The sequence below is a fragment of the Simochromis diagramma genome, unplaced genomic scaffold, assembly GCF_900408965.1.
Source record: "Simochromis diagramma unplaced genomic scaffold, fSimDia1.1 OVJJ01000802.1, whole genome shotgun sequence".
NCBI lineage: Eukaryota > Metazoa > Chordata > Actinopteri > Cichliformes > Cichlidae > Simochromis > Simochromis diagramma.
The window spans coordinates 22239377-22264196 of NW_024387492.1; the positions used below are offsets into that span (position 1 = coordinate 22239377).

A 24820-nucleotide genomic window follows, 5' to 3' on the forward strand; every position below is an offset into this window, starting at 1 on the left:
AGGCCTGCGCGCTGCTTTGCAATCTCAGATGTTTGGAGACTAAAGGTGCATTTTGGAATCTGTCTCCAGAGTCTTTGCCTTTTTTTCATAATAAAACAATATAAAAAATACAAATAATAATGAATTTTGACAGCAAAAGTTACAAAATCAGAGTTCAGCTTGGGTTAATAAGGCTTCCATCTGTCGGCTTCTCACTGGGCCAATTCTGTGTGAATCATCTCCCAATATTTCCCCAAGAAACTCTCCCAGGACTGAACGGATCAAGTCCTTTCATTCAAGCTCGGCCGTGTTTGGAAAATCCTTGACGGTGACTTTGTGAACGCAGAGTCCTCCTGGATCCAACTCGGACTAGCGGTGGATTAATGGCCACCACATGTGGGCCCCGTGGGGGAGCGCGCCCGTTAAGAACCAACAGCTCAGGTGTTGAAAAAGAAAGCGAGTGCAGTCCAGAGAATTTGTTTGTGTCCTTTGGTGCTGTGTGAAAGTTGTTTATAGAGCTCAGAGCAGGCGGAGAAGATAAAGAGGGGTGCATCACATGAGGCCAAGATTCTTTAAAACTTTTCGCCCAATTCGTTTTCATGTGAGAGGAACGCATTAGGGAGAGCTTGGTCCTTATGCAGACCAAATGTTCCCGGTTTTATTCTGCCAGTTTGTTTGTTTTTTTTATCAGTGGGACCCATAATTATCGCGAACGTTTCTATCACGGCATTTGTCTCAGGCTTTTTTCTTTTGTTGCACACTGTCAGCTGACTTTTTTAATGTGCTCCAGCTTGCTAATTATGCCATGTTATGATGCAACAACTGGCCTGTGGACTCATTGACTCTTTTTTTATTTTTTTTTTTGCCTCAGTCTGCAAAGGCGCCAAAGCAGATGTGGTGTTCCTCATCGACGGCTCGTGGAGTATCGGCGAGGAGAGCTTCACCAAGGTGGTGCACTTTGTCTCCGACATGATTGGCGCTTTTGATGTCATCGGACCCTCAGGGATGCAGGTTTGTGCTGAAAACACTGACAGTTATTCCCTCTGACAAGGAGGAGTAGTGCACCCGGTGCAGTTCTGTGTTATTTATACAACAGTTACCTCACAGTGATTTATATAGTGAGACCCTGCAATAAAAAGTGCAAAATCTTTGTAAAGTCAAATGGGCCATGCAAGGCCAGCGCAGGCTATAACATGCTCTACCTACTGCACCTCCACTCAGGTAGCTCCCTCACATCAACCACTACTGCACCATTTGCAGTAGTCAGAGCAGCCATCTACTCCGAGCGGTTGACAGTTGAGGGGTGAAAAGGCAGAAAAGGAGAAAATAGAGAGACGAGGAGTAAAAAAGAAACGCTCAGTGTGTCACAGGAAGTCCTCCCCGCAGTCTGAGCTTATAGCAGCATGGCTAAGGGAGGATTCAGAGTCACGTGATCCAGCCCTAACTATATGCTTTTGCAAAAAGGAAAGTTTGAAGCCTAATTATAAAAGTAGAGATAGTGTCTGTCTCCTGAATCCAAACTGGGAGCTGGTTCAACAGAAGAGGGGCCTGAAAGCTAAAGGCTCTGCCTCCTATTCTACTTTTAAATACTCTTAGAACCAGAGAACACAGAGAACACGTACCAAGCCAATGAAATGCAGTTAGCATCTAACTAGCAGTGCATGAAGGTGTCTTAGCTACATGTAAATTAGCATGTCTCATGGAGATGGTGATGCTAAAAAGTCTTTAAGTTAAGATCATTTAGAGGAGACACTCAAAAACTTTTCATAAAATACAAAATAAATCTGCTTATTTTTCTGATCAGATTCCAAGAAAATAATTAAATAATAAGAAAATAATTCATTCAATAAAATTTCACCTTTTCTGTTTGTCTGAATTAATGAAATCCCCCAAAATCCTGCCAGAAGTTCTCATCTGCACTGAGTAGCAGCTGAACAAGCAAGTATGTGACAGTGCTTAAAACCCAGACCCAAATAAAAATGGCTTAAACTGAGCTGGGGAGGCAATGCCGTGAATGAAGCTGAGCTCTGCATGTCTCATTAATTCAGAAACCTTTTTTTTTCTCTCGAGTGAATGCATTACACTTCCGTACCCCAGCATCATCCAGTGGTGGTTTTGTTTTTATTTTCACAATGGAAACCTCATGATAAAAGAACTTCACCTCAACAGGAGGCCAGGGGTCTTATAAAACATCCGCCCTAATACGAGAATTCAATCAAGTGTAATCACTAACAGCCGACAACAAGACAAAACAAGAAGGAGGGAGATGCAAATGAAATAAAGGCTATAAAAGCTTTCTTGGCGATGCAGAATTTTTTCCGACCGAGTTTTGCAGGCATTTAAAAAATCGGTGATTATATATAAGCCTGTTCCAGAGAGAGGGAGCTCTGGATTTAAAGGTACATTCATGCTGACAAGTGTGACAGCATCGTATAAAAATATGATTAAAAGCCCGATGTGGTCCAAAACCTCTGTAGCTGTCTTAATTATTTCACACTGACACAAACCTCGTCTTCTTTAAAATCATCCCGGGATGCTATAATGGCTCATATCCCCAATCAGGATAAAATGAACAATCGTTGAGTCTAAGATAGTATTCGTTGGGATTCTTTTGCTTCTATTTGTATTATAATTTAGCCACAGAGCCAAGCATCTGTTTCACTAAAAAAGTAAATCCATTAGGTTTATATTATTAGCTTGTTTGACATCCCTTAAGGCAGTTTCTTCTGACAGTCCTCAAAGACTACTTGGCCCATCTGGATGAGAAAACATTTTGTTTGCTGCACAATAAAGCGGATTTTCATTCTCTTACCAAAAATACTAGTTTCTTAATCCATAAAAGATGGTTATGAGAGAAGACTGATTTGTAAGCTACTCCACTGATTTAAATACCGGTAGATGTATAGAATTGGTCAGTGTATGACTGTGCGAGGGGAGACAGCAGTGCATGTGCATATTTTCTTTAGAGAAGCAAGCGGATATTAGAAACATGTATGTTCTGTGTTGTATAATGATGCTGTAGCCAAATGTCTGTCTGCGATGCATTTGTGGGAGGGGGAAAAAAAAGCATGTGTAAGTTCTTATCTGAACAACAAAGTCAAACTCGAGCCAATGTCTGGTGGCCAAATAATTTTGTTGGAGGGCCAGTTTTTTCCCCTCACTGGCCCATTTACTTTTTAATTTCTTGAGTCATTTCTTTGTCTGTCAACAAGATTATGCAAAAATTAGATTTCATAAAAGTTTTTGGGGAAGTGAAACAGGAGCAGCCCGTTAAATTCTGGATACAGACAGCTTTCTGTAGGAATTTCAAAATGACCCCCTTAACTAGATGTGTTCTCTGAGTCCCCTTCAAGTTATTCCGTGTTTTTATACATAAAGGCCATCTTAAGCTTGTTTGAAAGTCCTTATTCCCCCGTTGCTGTGCTGCGTAATGCTGTTTACACTGACACTCGTGCGCTGAAGTGTCTGCATTGCTCTCCCATCACGACTGAAAATCGGCTGATCAGGTCGATCTTGTAGCTCATAAGTGTTGAACAGTTACTTTTAGTGAGACAGGAAAGACTTCAAAATCAAGTCGACACAAATGACACATCGACATTGGACCAATACTTCTCATTGCTTTAGCACTGTGAGCAAGCTAGATGCACAGTTTCAGTCCATGAAGTTTATAATTCATGTCACTCCCAGTCAGACCAAACTCAGTCTTTGCACTTTGACCACTTTTTGGGGGAAAGTGCACACTGGGCTATGCTGTAGATCAGGGGTGGGGGAATCTCCAGGCCTCAAGGGCTGGTGTCCTGCAGGTTTTAGATGTGTCCTTGATCCAACACAGCTGATTCAAATGGCTATGTTACCTCCTCAACATGCCTTGAAGTTCTCCAGGGACTTGGTAATGAACTAGTCATTTAATTTAGGTGTGTTGACCCAGGGTGATATCTTAAACCTGCAGGACTCAGCCCGTGAGGCCTGGAGTTCCCCACCCATGCTGTAGATTGTGCAGTGATGTATAGTTGCCATAGATGCCATAGATTCCACCCATCCATCCATCTATGCTTATCTGGAGCCAGAGCCTACCCCAGCTGTCAAAGGGTGAGAGGCCGAGCGTACACCCTGGACAGATTAGGAGACCGTCACAGGGTTAACACAGAGACACACAACTATTCACAATCACGTTCACACCTGCTATCAATTTAGAATCACATGTTAACCTAACATTCATGTTCGTAGACTGTGGAGTACCCGAAGAGAACCCACACAGGCATGGGAAGGACATCTGCTGGATTTGAACCCAAGACCTTCTTACTGTGAGCGATGGCACTGCTGTGCTGACCAAGGCTATACATTTAGACTTTTAATCAAACCTAAACAAGAAAACAAACTCCTGCAAATCAATTTGATTATTTTCCTACATGACATTTTTGCAAATATGTATAAGACTACTACTGTATTGAGAAATGTCGAGTAACAAGAAAATATCACAGCTCATATTGTTAAAAGGAGCAATAGTAGCTCAGAGGGTTACACATTTGCTTCACAGGAAGAAGGTCCTGAGTTCAAACCCTGGTAGGGTGTCTTGTTCTGGAGCTTTGGTTTCTCCCACCAGTAAAAAACATTCTCACAGAAGAGGCTTAATCTCGAGTTTGTCTCCAAAATGTGCCTGTTAAACTTTATTGAACCAGTAAGTCAAAGAGACGAAGCTGAGATATTTGGACGTTTGCAGAGAGGGGATAATGGATGTACTGGACACAGGAAGTTTAATGTGGAACACCACCGAGGAAGTTCATGGATGCAGTGAAGGAGGGTTGATGTGACAGAGAGGATGATAAGTCCCTAATTTTCTCATTATTTTCCACCCAGGTGTCATTTGTGCAGTACAGCGACAACGCTAAGACCGAGTTCAAGCTGAAAGCTTACAAGGACAAAGGCCTCGCCATGGCCGCGCCTTCTTACATTCGTTACCGAGGAGGAAACACCAAAACAGGTTTGATCTCATGCTACAGGCCACAGGTACAGATCCAAACAAGCATCTGCTGATCTGACACAGTTTTCCTCTGAGCAGGAGAGGCGCTGAAACACACTTATGAGAAGGCCTTCTCTCTTGAAAACGGGATGAGGAGAAATGTCCCCAAGGTGGTGGTAGCCATCACTGACGGACGCTCTCAGGATGAGGTGAAGAAGAACGCCGCCAGGCTCCAACACGCAGGTAGATGTCACACAAACGTGTATCTCCATGCGAGTGTGTCCCAGATGAGCTCTGTTACAAACAGCTGTAAACAGACTGTTTACAGACCAAACAGAAGCAGCTGGTTCTCATCAGAATTAATGAAACTGTGCTGGATAGAATTTTCAATAATATTTTGTATCCATTTTTGGGTATTATTACCTGTTTAGACTCTTACTGGAAGAATAAATGAAGCCGATAAGCCAAGAGTCTGTTTGTGTTCTGACTGCCTTGGTTTGTGCCGTCCTCAGGTTACAGCGTCTTTGCCATCGGTGTCGCTGACATGGATTTCATCGAGCTGCAGCAGATTGGCAGCAAACCCAGCGAGAGACATGTTTTCGTTGTGGACGACTTTGACGCTTTCAACACCATCAAAGAAAACCTGATCACCTTCATCTGCGAAACTGCAACTTCCTGTTAGTTTAGAACAAAAAAGACAAACGTTGCTTTAACATGTGTTTCAGTGAATTAATTTCTGTGTGTTTTTGTCCACAGCGTGCCCCTTAATTTTTGTGAATGGATTTACTTCACCTGGTAAATACAAACTTTAGAGAAATTCATGACTTATTCACTGTTCGTCTGGATGATCTTGCAGTTAAAGGCAAGCTCCTGATTGGTTGTTTCAGGCTTCAGGATGCTGGAGGCATTCAACCTGACGGAGAAGACCTACAGTTACATCAAAGGCGTCTCCATGGAACCCGGCTCCTTCAACAGCTACACAGCATACAGACTTCATAAGAACGCCTTCCTGACTCAGCCTACTACGTGAGTCTCACGGGTCACAGGCTTATATGCGCCCATATGTTTCACAGTACTCCTCATTTACCTTTGCTCTTTACAGTCTAAAACCTCTTAAGGTTTTGTCACTCATTTTTATTTGAGCACCTTCTATTTTAACTTTGAGCTCTATTTCATAGACTTTGAAAGCACCGTGGTATAGCCTTTGAGGTCTATACCACGATGCTGGAGAGGACAGTCAGCCTGTTAGTTAAACCTCAGATTCAGGAGGATCAATGGTTTTCGTCCTGGTTGTGAAACGTTGGACCAGCTTTCTATCTTCTCAAAATTGTGTGAGAGTGTGTGGGAGTTTGCCCAACTAGTCTGCATGTGTTTTGTGGACTTGGAGAAGGCATTCGACCACATCTGTCAGGGCATCCTGTGGTGGGCACTTCGGGAGTGTGGGGTGACCGACCTATGGCTATGAGCCATTTGTCCGTGTACAACTGTAGTGAGAGCTTAGTTCGCTTTGCTGGTAATAAGTCAGACCCGTTCCCAGTGAGAGTTGGTCTCTGCCAGCCCTGCTCTTTGCCACAAAAAAAAGACAGATGGCAGAAGGTTTCCGCTTTCATCGGAATCTGGACTCTGGTCTTCACAGATGATGTTGTACTTTTGGCCTCATTAGGTGATGAAATAGGGTGGTTTGCAGCCAAGTGTGAAGCAGCTGGGATGAAAATCCGCACCTCTGAAGATGGAGTTCCCACTCTAGGTCAGGGATGAGTAGTTGTTTAAATATCTTGGGGTCTTGTTGACGAGTGACAGCAGAGTGGGTTGGGAGGTTGACAGACGGACTGAAGCAGCGTCTGTGTTGATGTGTTAATCAATGTATTGTGGTGGAGAGGGAGAGCTGAGTGCAAAGCAAAGCTGTCCATTTACCTGTTGATACTGGTGCCTCCTAGGTTAGGGATTTCAAACCTATCCCACCAGAAAAAGGCCCTGGGGCAGACCCAGGATACGCTGGAGAGATTATACTGTACCTCTTGGATGGCTTGGGACTGCCTCAGTGGATCACTCGGATTGTGAAGACACACCTGGAGCCTGAAGTAGAAAGCCCAGCTTAACAAGGAAGCTGATAACAACCATTAGAATACTTGTTATATCTGACTGAAGTTTGAGGTTTTGTGAAACTAGTGTATTGAACGTCCTTCATAGTCTACGGCTCTGTCTGTGCAGTGCTGGGATCAGCAGTGTTCATACCAGTGCTGACTGGTCAGAATGTGTTTGAGTTTTTAATGTGCATTTTAAACTGAATCTTTTCTTTCAAAAATACGAGTTTCCGAGGTTTTCTGTGACATGGCCTGATTGAGTTACCAGTTTCTGCTGGAGCTTCCCAGAGTTTCTCCAGGTTTGCTGTCTTTCGAATGCTTCCATGTTGTTCTCGTCTCCAACGGGACGAAAGTAACCAGCTGCATTCAAACTGTTTGAGCCCAGCTGTGGGGTCAGACTGAGCTGCAGGTCATGACGGAGAGCAGACTGCCCATAAAACGGCTTTTCAGTTCTTTCTGAAGCTGTTTCACACTGTGAGCTTCCATCAGGCCACTGAGTGCAGACGCAACCGCAAACTAGACTGTTAAAACTGGCCACCACCCAGCACTGGGTGGTGGCCAGTTTTAACCCTCTAGAATATCACATGCAACAGCAGCGAGATGGAAAACAGCTTGGGTTTTGACTGTTTACCAAAACTGGCTTAACAAAATGTGTAGTGACATCACAGGGACAAATGAGAAACATCCTGCAGCAATGTGAAAAGGAGAGGAAGAAGAGCCAGTGGATGGAAAATTATTAAAATCACTGCTAACAGATAACATGTTATTTTTAAGTTGTGTCTATAATTACTTGGAAATAGCACATTGTTTGTGTTAGTGGATGTTTAATCTAAGAACAAAGATGTGATTGAAATACAGATTGTTTTTATTCAGTAGGTTTTAGATAGTTCCTCACTCTAAAATAGGCTCCAAAATAACTGGAAAAATAAGTAACCTGATCGCAACCTAATAGAGCAGCTTTTGGTTACTGAAGACAAAATTGAATGCAGAGAGACCGACAAACAAGCAGCAACTGAAGGCAGATGCAGTAAAGGCCTGGGCGTGAATCTTGAGGGAGGAAACGCAGCATTTTCTGATGTTCATGGGTTTTATACCTCAGGCAGTCACTGACTGCAAAGTATTAAAAACAATCCTTGTGTTTAAAATCATGTAATCTAGCGTGTTACTTTCCAGCCTCTGTGAAGCTGTTCCTTATATCCTTGAGCCCAAGGCCAGACTTCTGTTTAAGGTTTAAGCTGTGTTTAACCTGTCCTCGCTCTGTCCGGACATTCTCAAATCTAAGGCGCTGTTTTGTGTTTTTTCTTCCTTTTTCAGAGACATCCACCCTCTTGGTCTTCCCCACGCCTACACCATCATCATGATGTTCCGCCTCCTGCCTGACACGCCCAAGGAGGCCTTCGACATCTGGCAGGTGTCGAGCAAAGATCACAAACCAGAGACCGGCGTCACCCTTGACCGTAAGTATCGCACTCTATTCTTATCCTGTGCTGCCTGTGTGAAAACAGAGAAAAGCAGCAAGGAAATGTGTGATGTGGAGCAGCTGTGCCTCACTGCGTCATATCTGATCGCTGACAGAGAAGAGTTTGTAATGTAATGAGCTGGCCGTGCCCTCTGGCTGCTTCGGTCTGAGCTGATCGCAGACTCCCTTCGCCGCACAACTGTTGTGTCATCGAGCAGCTCAGCTGGCTCTCGTAAAGCCTGTGTTTCTGTCTGTCAGCAGGATTTCAACAAAAATCCACCAGTGACAAACATTTGTATTCTTGAGTTATTACAATGAATTATAACTGTGCATGATTAAAGGTTTGACATCATGAGAGAAACCTTCTGGCACAAAGTTGCACAACAAAGCACCAACAAAGCGAAAGTTGGTCTTCCTGTTTCCAGTGTTTGTGCTGAGAGAACTTTCTCTTGACAGCTTCACAGAAACTCAAACATATGAAAGTCGTGTCAGTCGTTGTGTTTGGCAGGTTCAGGTAAAGTATTTTGTCACTAATGAAGCTGTGCTAACTCTGTAAGAAACAGACTATATTCACTTTAACTGCCCTGTACTAAAACAGCAAGTTCAACATATCTAGGATATATTTCCTTATCTGGCTTCGTTAAACCTAATCCATCATAATAATAAAAAAATATGAAGAGGTTAGCACATATTTCAGGTTAAATAATGGGTGAACTGAAACAGCAGAGCCAGGAGCCATTCTGCCCCCAACTTTTCAAGGTCTGCTAAGGCTACACCCTTAAAAACTCATACTAACAGACAGAGTTGTACTCGTCAAAACAACTGGCTTACACTAGAGGGTAAATCAAGTCTTTGAAATAACTGACACACACACCAAAGTTAAAAATAAGCTACAGCGTTTCAGACAGGATCAGTGTTTTTTTGTATCATTAATATATCGCCTGTAGGAGATTGTGACAGTTATGATGACTGAGTGGTCCATCTACATTCATTCTAACTTTTATAATGTTGCTTCTAAAATTCATGGCAGGCTAAAATTCTTAGGACTGCAGGAATTCCCTGGTGTTCCCAATGGGCTGAAAGCAGCACAGTTGCTTTAAGGACATCTAGATGATAAGGAATTACAGCAGTCCAGCCTAGAAGTGCATACAAGGAATAGTTTTGCAGCATCAGTCTGAGAGAGGATGTTTCTAATTTTGGCAATATTACACAGATGAAAAAATGTCGGCCAAGATCAAATCCAAGAGATCTGATCAAGATGAGAGTTGAATTACACGTCCTGGTCAAAAAGAAGTGGAACGTAATGTAACGTAATGTATCTGATTAGACGTGCTTCAGAGATTTGAGTGGTGGCAACTGAGATAAAATATCTGGTTAGACAGTCAGATTTTTGGGACAAACACGAAAAAAGTTCAGTTTTGTCTGAGTTTAAAAGTGGAAAATTACAGGTCATCCAGGCCTTTGTGTCTTTAAGACATGCCTGTAGTGATGTGTCATCTGTTTTCATAGATACATAAAATGGGGTGTCATTTGTATAGAAATGAACGTGAGTGTGAATGACTGTTTTTTGATGAGTCCAGTTGAAAAGCTCGAGCAGATTTCTTTGGAGACTGAACCTGAGTATTCCTACAACTTAATTCTAATGTAATTTATTCTTCTGTCCCTGCTCAGCATCCAGCCAGACCGTTTCATTCTACAACAAAGACGAAAGCGGCGAGCTACAGAGAGTCACATTTGACACGAGGGAAGTGAAGAAGATCTTCCATGGAAGCTTCCACAAGGTAAGCAGAAGTCATTAATCTTTCAGTGGAGACTGTCCACATGTGAATTCTAACATATTGCATATTTAAATTGAGGAGAATGAAGCCAAGATTGTCTTTAATGTTTGAGTTATGTAACTTTTTTCGGTCCGTGGCTTGACTGAGGCTTGACACATGAATCGAAGCGCTCCTCTTTGATCTCGCTGGACGTCTCGAGGTCATACAGAACCCGCACATGCCTGAGATTCCAAATATGCTGTATATTACAGCCAGAGCACCTCACACGCAAACTGCAGACGTGTTCCTGAGGAGTTATGTTGGCTCACATGAACAGATGGTCCTCTGCAGGTTGTAAAACGCAGAGCAGCAACTGCTTGTGATTACACGCACTTCAAACATGGTCGCCATCTGCATTTCCTGGATGTTATAAAATGATCAATAGACAGCCTGACATGAGCTGAGCAGGTCTGATTAGGTGGAGGTATGATGTAGCTTTGTATGTGGGATGGTTTGTTATTCAATCTTTAAAACTCCTTTGAAAACAAATGAGATCATTCATGAGGATCTTCTCCTGTGGCTCTTAAGTAACTGTTATTTTCACCTTTGAGATTATGTTTTTTTGCATTTTGAGTTACACACACTGCTTTTGCCTCAAGCTAAACATTAAAAAGACAACTCCTCAAACGCTAACAAAATGTGCTGGCTCAGAAAAATGTTCATCAATTAGTCAATGAAATGGGAGAAGTCATCTTTCTCCCCCTGAAAATGCTACATACGTGTAAACAGAAAGAACTTTCTCAGACTTCCTTTCCTGGACAATCGAGCATCCAACCACTCAGCAGGCTGTTGGATTTGGGCTTCTGAACTTACTCATTACTGAAATAACAGGACTGCGGGTGAATCCTCGCTCAACCAATAACTTGTAAAGAACGTTTCAAACAACAACCAATGAATAATCTTTGTGCTGGTGGAGGAGAGAGCATGTTTGATTGTGTGTAGATGAACTTTGACAGCCAATCAGAGAAGAGAGAGTAGATTAAATACGTAGGTTGTAGATGAAAAGAAAAAAATGCAGTAACCGGATGATTGATGTGCCAGCACATGTACGATACATACATACACTTGTAACACTGCTCAGAAAATGTTGGTTTTTGGTTGATCATTGTCAGTTTTGTACTGGTGTATAACTGTTTTATAACCGTAAGAGAGTTGATAAGAAATGCCACCAGCTGTATTTGTTAATATCGTGAGGTTCAGCCTTCTGTGGTGCCTTTTATGTACAGCATTTTTAGATATATCTGTATCTGCAAATTTTCACCGCAGAATAATCATGACGTAATCGACTGATCTGGCACATCTGGTCTGAGAATCCCGCAAGACAAAAGCCAGTCCGGCTGGATTGTCTGGCTCTCTTTTCCTTCTGGCTCATCCTAATCAGTGGATGTCTACACTTGCACACGAGGAGGCAGTTTAAAATCACAAACAGAACAAAGAACAAAGCACATGCTCCCAACAAACTTTACACAGACACGCACCGCATCTGAAAATTTAAAGCAAACACCACCACCTTCACGTTATCAAACGCAGGGCATGGAGAAGATGCCAAAAGAAACACCCCAAAAACCTTTACCTGAATGCAGCAGAAGCCTCTTTATTTTTCCTCTCATCATCATGGCCTTACTCCCAAGCCACAACATGCGTGTTAGTGACTGAATTATAATAAGATGAAATATGCTTTGCAACTGTTGAGAGCATAAACTAAACAATACAAAGAAAGGATTGTGCAGACAGTGATGAGGATGAGGCAGAGTCTGAGAGAGCTGGACAACTTTTGTCTTCCTGGATTCTCAGCCGATTACTGCAGCTCGGCTTACCCTTTTACTTTCAGGCCCACCAACGAAGACAGATTTGTCATCAGCATCACACTTCAGCAGTTCGAACCTGATGTAAGAGATTGTCTTAGTGTGTCGTTGGGCTTTAAAGACAGTTTCCACTCAGAGCTACTGTGTTTCATGCTCTAGATTAGGTCTGAGCCGTGGTGCTGATAGCAACACATTTACAGGAAGTACTGCTGGGAGAAGCGGTGTGGACAGTCCTTTCAACAATATCTTAAAGTTTCATGAGTTTCATCCATAAGCTCCTCTTAGAAGGGGAGATCTTTAAAAGCGCACTGCAGTCGCCGCTGGGACGCTCGACTGGAAAATACTGGGTCACTGCTATTTCTATTAAACAATTACATCAGTGCAGCTGAAGAGTGCCAGCAGGGAGGCGGGACCAGGAGGAGTTTAAGGAGGCAGCGCTCAGTTTTACCTCTTCTGGTAGCCGACCGCAGCTCTGCGGTTTTACCTCCCAGGGTGGGATAAGAGTGTCAGCAGGAAGGCTTTAAGGCCTCTCGCTCTGAACTGTACTAACAGTGGAGTGTGTGGTTGATTTTAGTCTGTAGATGATCTTCACTACATCTGATAATACTGAGAAATGCCTTTTTCTCCTCCTTTTTCTTTTTGTCATAGAGAAAAAAGAAAAAAGTTGCAGTTTTGGAGCAGACTTCTATAGATTTCATGCCAAATCTGCACCCTCACACACAGGAACCAGCCTAATGATTTAACGGATGTGAATGCAAAGGTCAGAAAGTTGTAACAGGAAACTTTAAAAAAAAAAAAAAATAGTGACCTGGCTATTTTGGAGTTCAGGAGGTCACCATTTCACCACACAGATTTCTGCTTTAAACAAAAAAAAGTAGATTCTTCATTTCAGAGTGTCCAAATGGTGGCCTGGAGAGCTGTGGGAGTGTATCAGACCCATTTTATTTCTGTAATATGCAAACAATTTACATTTATAAATGAATAACTCTTTGCATGCAAGGGAAAAAAAGAAGGGAAACCCAGGCTGTTTTTGCACTTGCCAGATGGCAGGGATTTTCAGAGGGAGATGTATCAAAGGATTTAACTGATGCGAGATAATAAGAAGCAGAAAACACTGTAAACGCTACCAATCCTTTTTGTCTTCAGCCGGACCAGAGCGCCAGCACCTGTCAGATAGAGGCGGATCTCACGATGTTAACCTTGGCATCGTGTTGTGTGAAAGTGAACTGATGATGTGAAAAAGCTGTGATATGCTAACCCTACCCCATCCATTAGCATATTGCTGTGATATGCTAACGGATGGGGTGGCACGGACTCAGGAAAAGTGCCTTCATCAGGCAATATGAAAAATGAATGCAAAACACAAAAAAGGGCTGATCTGCAGATGTGAAGCTATGTCCTGAAATTTGAGGCAAAACCCAGAGCATCATAATTAGTTGCATCTGCAGATGGGTTTGCTTGTGTGCTGGATTTACAGTCTGACAGACAAGTTATTCCAGAATCTTCACATTTAAAGGCTTTTTGTAGCCAAAGCACACAGAAGAGAAAGCCAAACATTTTAAGACAAAACTTTATTTGTATCTGCAAAAAGGGTGTCTGCTCTTTTCTTATCTTGATAACGCTGATGAAGAATCTTTGGATTAGCATCACATCTGCATAGAAATCTGGGTCCTTTGCATTATCAGATACTTTTACTCAGTTTGACTGTGTTTCAGAGTTGCAGGAGGTCAAGTTTCTTTTAGAAGGAAGGTTTGTTTCTAAGTGCCTCTTTAGCGTACTTAGGACCATGGCAGCATTAGCCAACTTCTCCTGACACTCAGGCTGAGGGCTGTTGACGTCCGGTGATGATGCTCACATTCTGGGAGCTGTGCAAAAGGCTTGGGGTTCACTGAAAAAGAACATGTGGTAGAAACTGAATAAATAGGATATAGATTCGTTTTTCTTTTTTTTTTTATATCTGAATCGGAGAATAAGTGTTTGGCAAAGGTAGTATAGCAATTAAGTTTCTATTTGTCAAGTTCTGTATTGTAATATCAATGTGCGGTTGACACAAATGCCATTCCTTTATGGTATTTGGTGAGTCTTCAACTTGCCACAAAGTTGAGATGTCTTTACCTCCCCTGTCATTGGTGCAAGTCTCAGAATTTTGATGAAATATAAAGGTTTCCCATCACCACAGTGCCGGTGCTGAGCTCTTATTGTGTGATCAGTAATTGGAGCTCAGACATGGCGAAAACACAGCTTGACTTCAGGATGCTTCTCATGCCTGCAGCACACTGGAGCCAGTTTGGAAAGACTGGAGTCTGGCACCGTCTCAGATCTAAAGATGAGTCAGAGTTTGGTTTTTGGGGAGGCCAGCGATCATGCAGGGCCACTGCTTGCAACGCTACGGTCAGATTCCTTTTGAGATTTTTTTTCCCATCATGCTCTGTGGAAATTTACATAAAGAAAAACAATTGACAAACGAAGCAGAAACAGAAGGAGCTCATGGCTTTGATCTGGCAAAGAAAACAAAAGGGAAAAAGGGAAGGCGCCTCGACCGGACACGGTGCTGCCTGAGAGCATGGAGAGAGCACTCCTATTGGTTACTGATGTTCATGTGATCGAACTGCACTATTTACCCAAACCAAGACAAAAAAGTCTTTAATTAGAATTAGAGTTAATTAGAATGAATCAGTTGATCATGATAATGGTGATAATGAGTGTGCCACAACTTTATCATGATTGTATGGTGACCTTTAACCTCTGTTGAAAAGTTGTTTGGTGCTGGGATACAAGTGGACTGTATCCTGGACTTTTAAGTCAGCTTTTCTTTAACAGAAGGCATAAAAATAATGTCTTTTAAAATGCAGATTCACCGAGTCAGAGTCCCACATGTGCTTAGTGTGATAAAACCCTTAAAACATGCAGAACTGGATCTTGAGGGGAAATTCTTCTTCTTTGAAGAGGTCAGAGGTCAATTTTAGCTCGGGGCTACGCTGCTCTACTGTGTGGTGGACACATGGACAACACAATGGCTTTTAGATCTCTCCAGCAGCAGCAATTAAAACCAGCTGAACTGAAGAAACTTTAAGATTTAAAAGCTTGTCAGAGAAAGGAGTTGATTTAAAATTGTGCTTTAGCCTGAGCGCAGCTGTTGCTGAACCAGATTTACTGAGCTGTTGTCAGTAAAAGACGTCGGCCACATCACCACGCTTAGACTCCACTAATCCTTTTCCCCTCTCAGCGCTTCACCAACCAACTTGCTCAGCACTGGAAGCATCCCTGAAATCTTTCCTCAGATGTGTTTAACAGCAGAGATCCATGAAAACGTCAGCTCTGTTGCAGATACCTTAAGGGTTTAAAGCACCGCTGCCCCCCGGCGGGCCCAAACAACGTTTGCATAAGCGAATAAACAAGCCATCATCGGACGATCTGTGCCAAGTAACTGCAGAGAAATCGATTAACGGGCCAGCCAGTAGCTGTAGCTCTGACAGGAAGACGCGAAAAGACGGGAAATAAAGATGCTCTGACTAATAGAAACATCTCAGAGATTATACAGCTGGAGCCAGATGGATAAAACTGAATTCAGGGAAGGAAAGTGCATAAATATTCTTTATACTATGCCTGACATGTTTGGGTTTTTTTTATGAATCTCAACTATCTTGAAACTCTGCACATGTGCACAAACCTCATTTCTACTTTCCAAAGAAGTGAATGTTGCCTCAGCAGAGGAGGGAAATGTCAGTTTACTGTTCTCGAGGCTGAAGTCATGACCAGAAAAAAGGGATAAAGTAATGTAGGACCATCCATGAGCAGGATGATGGCAGAAAAAGAAGACTGGAGAAGAAAAACGATCAAACTGTGTATTCACTGAACTTTATTGAGGTTCGTGAAGTGAATGGCGCCTTATTTTTCATCTTCACTTCAACATATCAGCTTTAACTCGCCCAATATTAGTCAGCTTATTAACTCAGCTTTCAGCTCTCTGGACCTGAGTTGTTCTTCAAACTGCAGTTCCTCTAATGGCCACTTGAGGCAGGCTCCAACACCAAGTCAGTTCCTACAGACATTAATGTTAAAATGTTCGATGCAAACAGCAGAAATGAGCATGTTTACAGACTGATGGAAGAAACAGTTTTGTCTCGGAGAGCGGAGAGCTTTGTCCCACTAAAGTTGAGTACTAGCTTTACTGAGCACATCCACAGAGGATGTTGTTAGTAAAGTGATTTATATAGGGACACTCCTGAACTCACCCCTTTACTACCAGGGATCACATTCCCAGCTGTTCAAAGCCTTATAAGGACAGGCTTCAGTGTCCCTGTGTGCCTCGCGCTGTCGAAATAAATTCAACTCCAGCGACGGCACATAAATGTGGAACTTGTCCTGCTGACCTGAGGTCAGATGAACAGAGCGAGGGCGTGTACGGCCTCGGCACACGCTTTCATCTCTGCTCGTGTAAACATCGTCACGTAACAGCCTGGAGCTCAAACGTTACATCCAGACTTTGGTATGAATGGTTTAAGGGGCTTTCCAACAATGGCAGAGGCGCTTCTAAACTGGCAGCTGTAATTGGTCCATTTTTCATCGTAAGTAAAGGAGGGAAGAAGAGCATTTAGTCAGACACTCTGGTTTCATGACTTGTTGTTGCTACGATTTACTGCTGTTACCAAACTTTGAGTATTTTGTAAAGAATAAGGAAGGTTGCTGGATTGTCTGTTACTCTCTGCACCTCCTGAAGACAAATCTCTTCAAAGAAACCCATAAAACTAATGATATAGATGTTTTCCAAACAAAGATTGCACACGTTTAATGTTTAGAAAGATGAACAAAAACATTCATAGATCACATCATAATAAAATACACTCGCATGTTTCTACAGAGTGGCGTGTACAGGGTTAATTAAAGCTTTTTGGAACCGTGTTTCAGTTTCAATCATGAAGTCCCGTCTTCAGCAGCGCCTTTATTTTGGCAGGTCTCCTTCCTGTAATAGCTGATATTAACCACAATAGCATCCACACAAGGACAATACATCAGCTCGTGTTTTACAGCCATGTATCAGACTTTCCTCTGAATCTCTGAGGATTTTTCCAGCCTGAAGAGAATGAAATACTGTATGCTCTCACTTTTGGCACAAAGCTGTTCATGTTTCAGTACTGGCAGCTTCAGTGTGATCATATCAGTGCTCTTACTGGCTTTTAAAATCCTTTAAATTTAACAGAAGAGGAAGTCCAGTTAAAGCGTTGACATGCTGAAGCTTTAATGGTACCTGCTGACTTCATGAAAAGCAGATAAATGTCTCAAACGCTGCGTTTCCCTCCATGAAGTGTTTCTTGGACACCTCGGTGCTTCTGCGTTCTGTTAAACATGACTGACCACAAGCAGCGAGCCGCCCTCGCTGCCGCCACTCTGTGGCTTTGTAGAGGTCACGTTTTCCCTCCATGCAGCCCGACTCGCTTCGAGGAAAAGCCGCTGCAAAGGCGGCGCTGATGCTCCACCACAAAATGACGACAAGATGCGGCGAGGGTGACGTGACTGAGGAGAAATGCAAATTGTGGTGTTGTGTGTACGGCGGAGCTGCCGCAGTTATTTTACTGTTTGGAGTTGTACGAAGTCCATCGGTGAGAGAGAAGGAAAGAATTCAGGGTAGATTTGGCCTCTCGATGAGCATTTCCAGCTGAATCTGGAATATTTCAATTAGATGGAGGAATCTTTGAGCAGATAAAATGATTTGTTCACAAGTCTCCGGACCTGCATCTGCACCGACGCATACCTTTAAATATTCTCTGGTTTACAGTGAACAACTTTAACTCCGCAAACCTGTGACTTCACAGTACACTGGTATAAATAATGATGCCAGTGGTGGATATTTATCAGAAAAGCAAAAAGTTACTGAATGAAACGCTTGCAGTGTTGGACAGATGAAAGCTGAGAGAGCCGTTTTCCTTGTGGTTATTAATTATCCCACAATAGTTCAACTTAATTCAAAATAATCTGTTTAATAGCTTCAAAAAGTAAGAAAATGTAGCATGAATGTCAGAAATATTTAGGTGTCGCGTTGAAGTGAAACAATAAATGTTTTACAATTTTTTAAAAAGCTGTTAGAACATCGGGGCCTAAAGGCACATTCGCACCTTGGGTCTAATGGTTTTTGGTTTGATTTCACATTATTCCCCTGGTGTTGGCCAGAACCGCACAAAACTCAGACTGACATTCATCTTTCAGACACATTCTACGCAGCTGCACTTAACCAAATGCTGAGGAGCTCATTAGCAGCTGAGTTTTATGTAGATGCTTGTAATTAAGTGGATTAGGTGTAATTATTGAAGGCTTTTGCTTTAACGTCACCTCTGACTACCAGAGTGCAGCTTCAGCGAGGAGCCCTCCAGTTTGCTCAGTTTAGCAGGATGACTCGTCTGCCCTCGAGTCAGGACATGGTAAAAAAGGTTTAATAACAGAGTTTAATAGTTTAATAATAATCTTGTAAATAGGTTGGAACTATTTAAAATGAGAGGACGGTGGTGGTGGTTAACATGGTTACTATTTACCCAAAGGTTCCATAGACTTCCTGTGCAAAGTAAACCTGTAGTATAAACACATGGGACGTTTTAAATGTAAGTGGTAAATATTTGGTTTATTATTTGGGAGTTTCAACACATTCTCATTCTTGGCATGTCACGAGGAAAATGGAAGCAGCATTGATAAAAGTTAAAGGGTTTCCTTTTATTTGGCATCTTTAAACATGATCCCGCAAGGACATGGAAAATGGAAAACGGATGTTTCCTTGTGAAATACTCATATTTGCAGGGCAATAACAAGAAAGAGTTTAAAAGGTCAAAATCCAAAGCACTGCAGGGATGTCTTTAGAACATGATGGAGAATCCCCTCTTTCTGAATGGACAGAGGGGAAGTGCTGTTTTCCCTCCATGTGAGCACTCGTATACTTCTGCATGATCGAGCCTGTTCACCCGCAGCCTCTGCCATGGGCTCGGCAAAACCTAATAATGTGCAGGCTTCGAGGATGAAAACCAGACATGGCACATGGTTGTAGAACAAAGAATGCGCCAATAAAATCTCTCCTTCCTTTCTCTTTCTGTCTGAAGCTGCACATCCTGGTTTCACCCACCAACGTCCAGCTCAACATCGACTGCCAGGTAGTGGCGGAGAAGCCGATCAAGGCCGCTGGAAACATGTCCAGCGACGGCTACCAGGTCCTGGGCAAGATGTCCAAATCCATCGGCTCCAAAGGAGAATCGGCAACTGTAAGTGAACTCTGCGTTCACACAAACAGGAGACTGACGTTATCTACCGACACAAATGATTTTATCTCTATTTTACTTTGACTGCAAATAGTACACACATTTCAAAACAAATTAAATTGACACAGATTTCATCTGTTTATTTATATAATCCAGGTAACCAATAAGAGTTTGTTGATCTTTAGCATCTTCTGGTCCTACTTTTAAAGTAGGGTTGGGTGATAGAGTAAGACTTTTCTAACACGCCAGCAGACAAAAAAAAAACTGCCTTTGTTTGCAGCCTGCGTTCCCTCACTGCTCACATACTTCACATGGAAAATCACCTTGTTAGGTTTCTTCAGTTGATGCATGCCTTCCACTCTAAATCAGTTACCAACAGTTAGATATTAAACAATCAGGGTGCACAGCTTATAAACTGGGTGACAGAAGAGTTTAGCAATACATGGCTAACTGAACTAGCTGTCGAGACGACTCGTTACATCAGAGAGTTACAAAAAACAGGAAGTGAGGCTTCCACGTAAGTGTCAGTTCTCTACAGCACTACATTCACCATCATGCTGATGTCTGTGTCTGTGTTTGAACTCTCTGTTTAAAGATGCTTTGTTCAGCAGCCTCACAAGTTTGCATTGTACAGTGTTGAATTCTCACTAAACTGGCAAAAAAACAAAATAACAAATAAAAAATTTCTGTCACTAAAACAAGTTTCTGTCAAACTAAAACTTAAAACTGGGGTTTATTTACTAGTTCCGACACCCAACCCTCCCATCACCATCCATCCATTCGCTTCCGCTTATCCTATTCAGGGTCATGAGGGGTGCTGGAGCCTATCCCAGCTGTTTTAGGGCGAGAGGCAGGTTACTCCCTGGACAGGCTGCCAGTCTGTTGCAGGGCTAACACATAGACAAAGACAACCATTCGCACTCACATTCACTCCCACATTCACACCTTTGGGCAATTTAGAGTTTCTAATTAACCTATCCCCACTAAGTGCAAGTCTTTGGACGGCGGGAGGAAGCCGGAGGACCCATGCAAACACGGGGAGGACATGCAAACTCCACACAGAAAGATCCCAGGCTGATTGCGGCATTGAACTCAGGACCTTATTGCTGTGAGGCAACCACCCTACCAACACGTTCTATGAAATTCAGCCTGGTAGATTTGTGTTATCTTGGTGAATGACAGACAAAAATCAAGAACCAAGGTGAAAGCTGAGGTGGAGAAAAATGAAGTAGCACAATTATAAAATGTTAGCTGCCGCTGACTTTATCAGCGCAAAACAAACAGTGCAGCTTTTTACCTCAGCTGTAAAAGGCTGGTGGGGTATTGTCATCACCCCTACATTTGTGAATGTGATAACTGGACCAGGTAGTCACGTATATTTTCAAATTGACACAATCAGTGCAGCTACCAAAAATCGTTTGAATCTCAGTTTTCTGAGAATCTTGTGGATTTGATAACGATGTAGGATTTTGAAATTGATACCTGAGGTGTGTCTGCTAGGAGGCTGAGGGGTAGCACTGCTGTCAGCAGTATTCTTATTCATTGCTGTACATTTAGTTTGAATACTGAACAAACTTTAATGAGCAGAGAGCGAACTGAACACAATCCACAGCATTTTGAACATTTTGTAATTAATTTAAAGTTTTTTTTGGGGGGGGGGGGGATACAGAGAGGTTGTAGATAATTCAAACAGACAGTGAAATGAGTTTTACATGGCGCCACATGTAAATCAATCAGCAGGGTTGTAATGCGAGCCTTTCTCCCCGGGGCTGATGGGACTCGGCAGTGCCTCATTCTCTGCTGTTTTTCTGCATGTCCTCTGGGAGCGGTGGAGGGTGTATCACAGACACATGTACCACTACGCCATATCCATGTTTTTGTTTTTTTTCTCCCCTCCTTCTCCACAGTTCCAGCTCCAGATGTTCGACATTGTCTGCAACTTGGCCTGGACCAGCCGAGACAGATGTTGTGACCTCCCATCGAGGGTAAGGGAACCCCGACCTCCACAAAGCCTTTGAGCCTAACATATTTAGCATGTGCCCACTCTGGCACGTCGTCGCTCCTTTAGGCTCAAACCGGCAGCTGAGTGACGACGATAAACTGGCGCTAGCTTCGACTCCAGATAATCAGCTGTGCTGGGGAGTATCTCCTCCGAACGTCTACTGGGATTAAAGAATATAGAAACAGCTGATGAAGTTTTGGCCGATAGGGTGCAAAGATTTTCTTCCCAGATATAATTTTTTTTATTCAACCTTGAAAACCCCACACCAAAAAACCCATCTAAATTATTGGAGAAATAAAGTGTTTGCAGTTTTCACAGCCTGACTGGACACATGCACACTTTGGGTTTTCTTTAAGTCTGAAAGTGAAGAAGAGGTTGTAGTGAGGTTGTCTTGGTACACAAAGATCAGTTTAATTTCTACGTCCAGCAATAAACGACCCATATATCTCAGAAACTCACACTGGCTTGTAAGTGTACACTTTTCTGTGTTTGGCTTTTTTTCCATCTATGGAGCATCTTGGGGATGTTGATCATCTCATAAAGGGGTGCTATCAGGCCAGCTGGTTCTCTGAAAGAAACCAGACCAAGGAACAATGCACAAAAACTTTATTGATGCATTTAGTCACAGTTAAAAGTGATGGTAAAACACAGACGAGTGTGTTTGTACTGTAACACTCAGCAGGCAGAAGTGTGACCTTGATTTGCCTTTGAAGGGATTTTTAGACCCAGCAGCAGATCAAAGCAGAGGACTCGTAATCAGAGTCAGAACCGGCTCAAATCACAGAGGGAAATAAACTGGGTATATATGATATGCAGTGGCGTGTGAGCCAGCTAAAAAAAAAAAGCACAGTGAACTGTGGGAAAATAAAAAGTTTTCAGAGCACACATAAGATGCTGATTTATTTAATAATCTAAGATGAATTATGTTCAGTACTTACATTTTATTTTAAAAAAAACAACAACAACATGAACTGGGTGTCCCGTTATCATAGCTAGGTTTCCAAAGAAACTGAAGTGCAAAAAAACATTGATTTGACATGTAATTAAATTTTTATATAATTAAAAATTGTGAAAAAAAGAAAAAAAAAGAAAAAAGATATATATATATATATATATATATATATGTAGGAATGAGATTCAGAAATGAAACCATCTTTTGTGGACTTATCCCATTTAACACGGACTCAAAATTTAAAAACATTTCCTGTGGTCGATCAAATCATTCATAGACGCTGCATCCTCTCCACTAAAGAGACAAAAACTTGTTGAGCAAAGTTCAAAGTATGGTACAGTACAGGTAACTTGCACATCTATGAAGGCACCATTAATGCTACATGGCAGAAGACTTTGGAGAAAATCTTGATGAATTTCAGCAGGACGGTGCCAAACCACATTCTGCACGTACTCCAAATGCATGCTTTAGTGAGCACCAACTCACAAATCAGTCCTCTCAAATGGTTTTACACTGTATGCTGATGACCCGCGAATATTAGCAAGAGAACAGTCCAACAAACAGACGATCCACTGTGAGCAGCACTTGACGACTGTGGGGAGGAAGAATTCCTTTTTTAACAGGAAGGGACCGCCCCTCCCTTAGCCTCATTCTGATGGCGGACAGTTAGATGGTGATCAGAAAGAGAAGGAGGAACAACAGTAGTTTATGGAGATCTTGATTTTTAGGCCGTAGAGAACTCGAGAACATATGAATCTCATTCATCCAGGGCAGGTCCAAACGTTGTTTGTGAAAATGCTTTCTGGTGTTTGTCAAGCTCTTTGTGGGGTGAAAATCTGTAGGCATCAGCAGCAGCTACAGTAAGAACAGCTCAGGCTGTGGTTAAGCGGCTGGCCTCTCTCAGTGTGAAGGTTTCACACTTCGGTCCCAGCAGAGATCTCCAGAGACGCAGTAACAAATGGAGCTTTGTGTGAGCGCAGTATGTCTGCAGCTGGATATCCAAAACATTTTGAAAAGTGCTTCAACTCCAGCGGATTATTATCTAAATTGCTGCCGAGCAGGGACAGCTGCTTGATTGGTTAAATGATCCAAACTGAGGCGATCTGCGTGGACTCGGTGGAAATATCCGCCCAGACAAGAGGAGTTTCACATCCATGTGAAAGTCCTGCGTGAGCTGAAATATCCACACATCGGGTCCAAGATGAGTGTTTAGCAAATGCTTTAAATCCAAGCAACTGAACATCATAGTTAGCATTCCCAGTCGGCGTGAATAGGAAAGGATGTCATCATTATTCAGAAATACTCACAACACAGGATTTTTCTTATCAGTTGTCCTATGGGCCATGCTAATTCTGTATCTTCCCTTACACTGATGGGATTTTAGAGCTTCATGAACAGAAAGTTCATATAAGAAGCTTATATGAACTACATGAAGGCTGTAGTTTACTTTCACTGTCTTTGTCGGTGAAGCCGATACCAATAAATGATACCACAGGGTGCCACACAGCACAGTTTTGGCTCTGCTCACCACCTCATGGAAGACTTTTTACCTGCAGACATCCTGTGCAGAGTCTTTGTGCAATGAGAGTTGTGTGACTGTTCAGCAGTGATTTCAAAAGGAATTTTATTTGACCTCGCGTGATTCGCAATCAGTGCCTTACCTTTGCATTCTTACCATCGTTTTGACAGTTAAATTGTTTTCTTCTTTCACAAACAGAGAGATGAGATGAAGTGTCCGTCTCTTCCTAACGCCTGCACCTGCACCTCGGAGGCCAATGGGCCGCCAGGACCTCAGGGACCAGTGGTGAGAACAAACTGTTATCCATTTTTGTAGGGCTCTTTTCTATTCTAAAGACAACTGTGAATGTTAACCAGTGTACACAAATGAAATGCATAAAATCGAGAGCGTAGGACAGGTGGATGGTGTCCTACACTGATCTTGATGGCCAGAGTTAAATCCTGAGCTTTCTTGCCTAATGAAAACAGAAATCAGAGATAGGAACAGCAGCTCTGAGCCATGTGAGGTCTCTACGGTGCAATCAGTTATAAATGAAGAACCAGACAGCCGGTAACTTGTCAGCTCCCTGATTGTGAAACTCAGGGCCTGGAGGAATTGGAAGGTCATTCAAAAGCAGGTACTGTTTCTGGGGCTCAAGTTTGATTGGACCACTGCCCCAGTCCTGTGGTCCAATCAGCTTTGGTGGATGGCAGGATGAGGAAAGAGCTGTCAGGAGGGCAAGGCAGCATCAAGTGGCTTGGTAGATATAGTAGAGATAATGCTTTTATTGTGAAATCTTTAGGGATTTGTGAGGATAATGTGAGCAAAGAGACACATTTAGAGACACCTGCTGAAGTTAGCAAAAACACTCACAAATGGCTACACGTATAAAATCCTTAAAGGTGGTTTGCTACACCCAGTTAGCCTCTAACGCAGACATGATGATGGTAAAAGCAGTGCTCAGTTTCTAATTTAAATTAACTTTTAAATTACATTTCAAGCACATTTTTTTTAAATTTATCATTT

General features: G+C 42.5%; 1 protein-coding gene and 1 long non-coding RNA gene across 2 annotated transcripts in view; both read left to right on the forward strand.

The window, feature by feature from the left end:
- The window catches only part of col12a1b (collagen, type XII, alpha 1b), a 149561-nt gene that overhangs the window by 108671 nt on the left and 16070 nt on the right, over window positions 1-24820 (forward strand). Inside the window, 11 exon segments of the mRNA XM_040017990.1 lie at window positions 851-990; window positions 4837-4960; window positions 5039-5182; window positions 5452-5616; window positions 5696-5734; window positions 5827-5965; window positions 8338-8480; window positions 10154-10263; window positions 19187-19345; window positions 21250-21327; window positions 24014-24100. Of these exon segments, the coding sequence (XP_039873924.1) occupies window positions 851-990; window positions 4837-4960; window positions 5039-5182; window positions 5452-5616; window positions 5696-5734; window positions 5827-5965; window positions 8338-8480; window positions 10154-10263; window positions 19187-19345; window positions 21250-21327; window positions 24014-24100 (1328 nt within the window).
- LOC120725226 lies at window positions 10270-18521 on the forward strand. The gene is made up of 2 exons (XR_005694064.1): window positions 10270-11209; window positions 11318-18521. It is a non-coding gene; the product is annotated as an uncharacterized LOC120725226 (long non-coding RNA).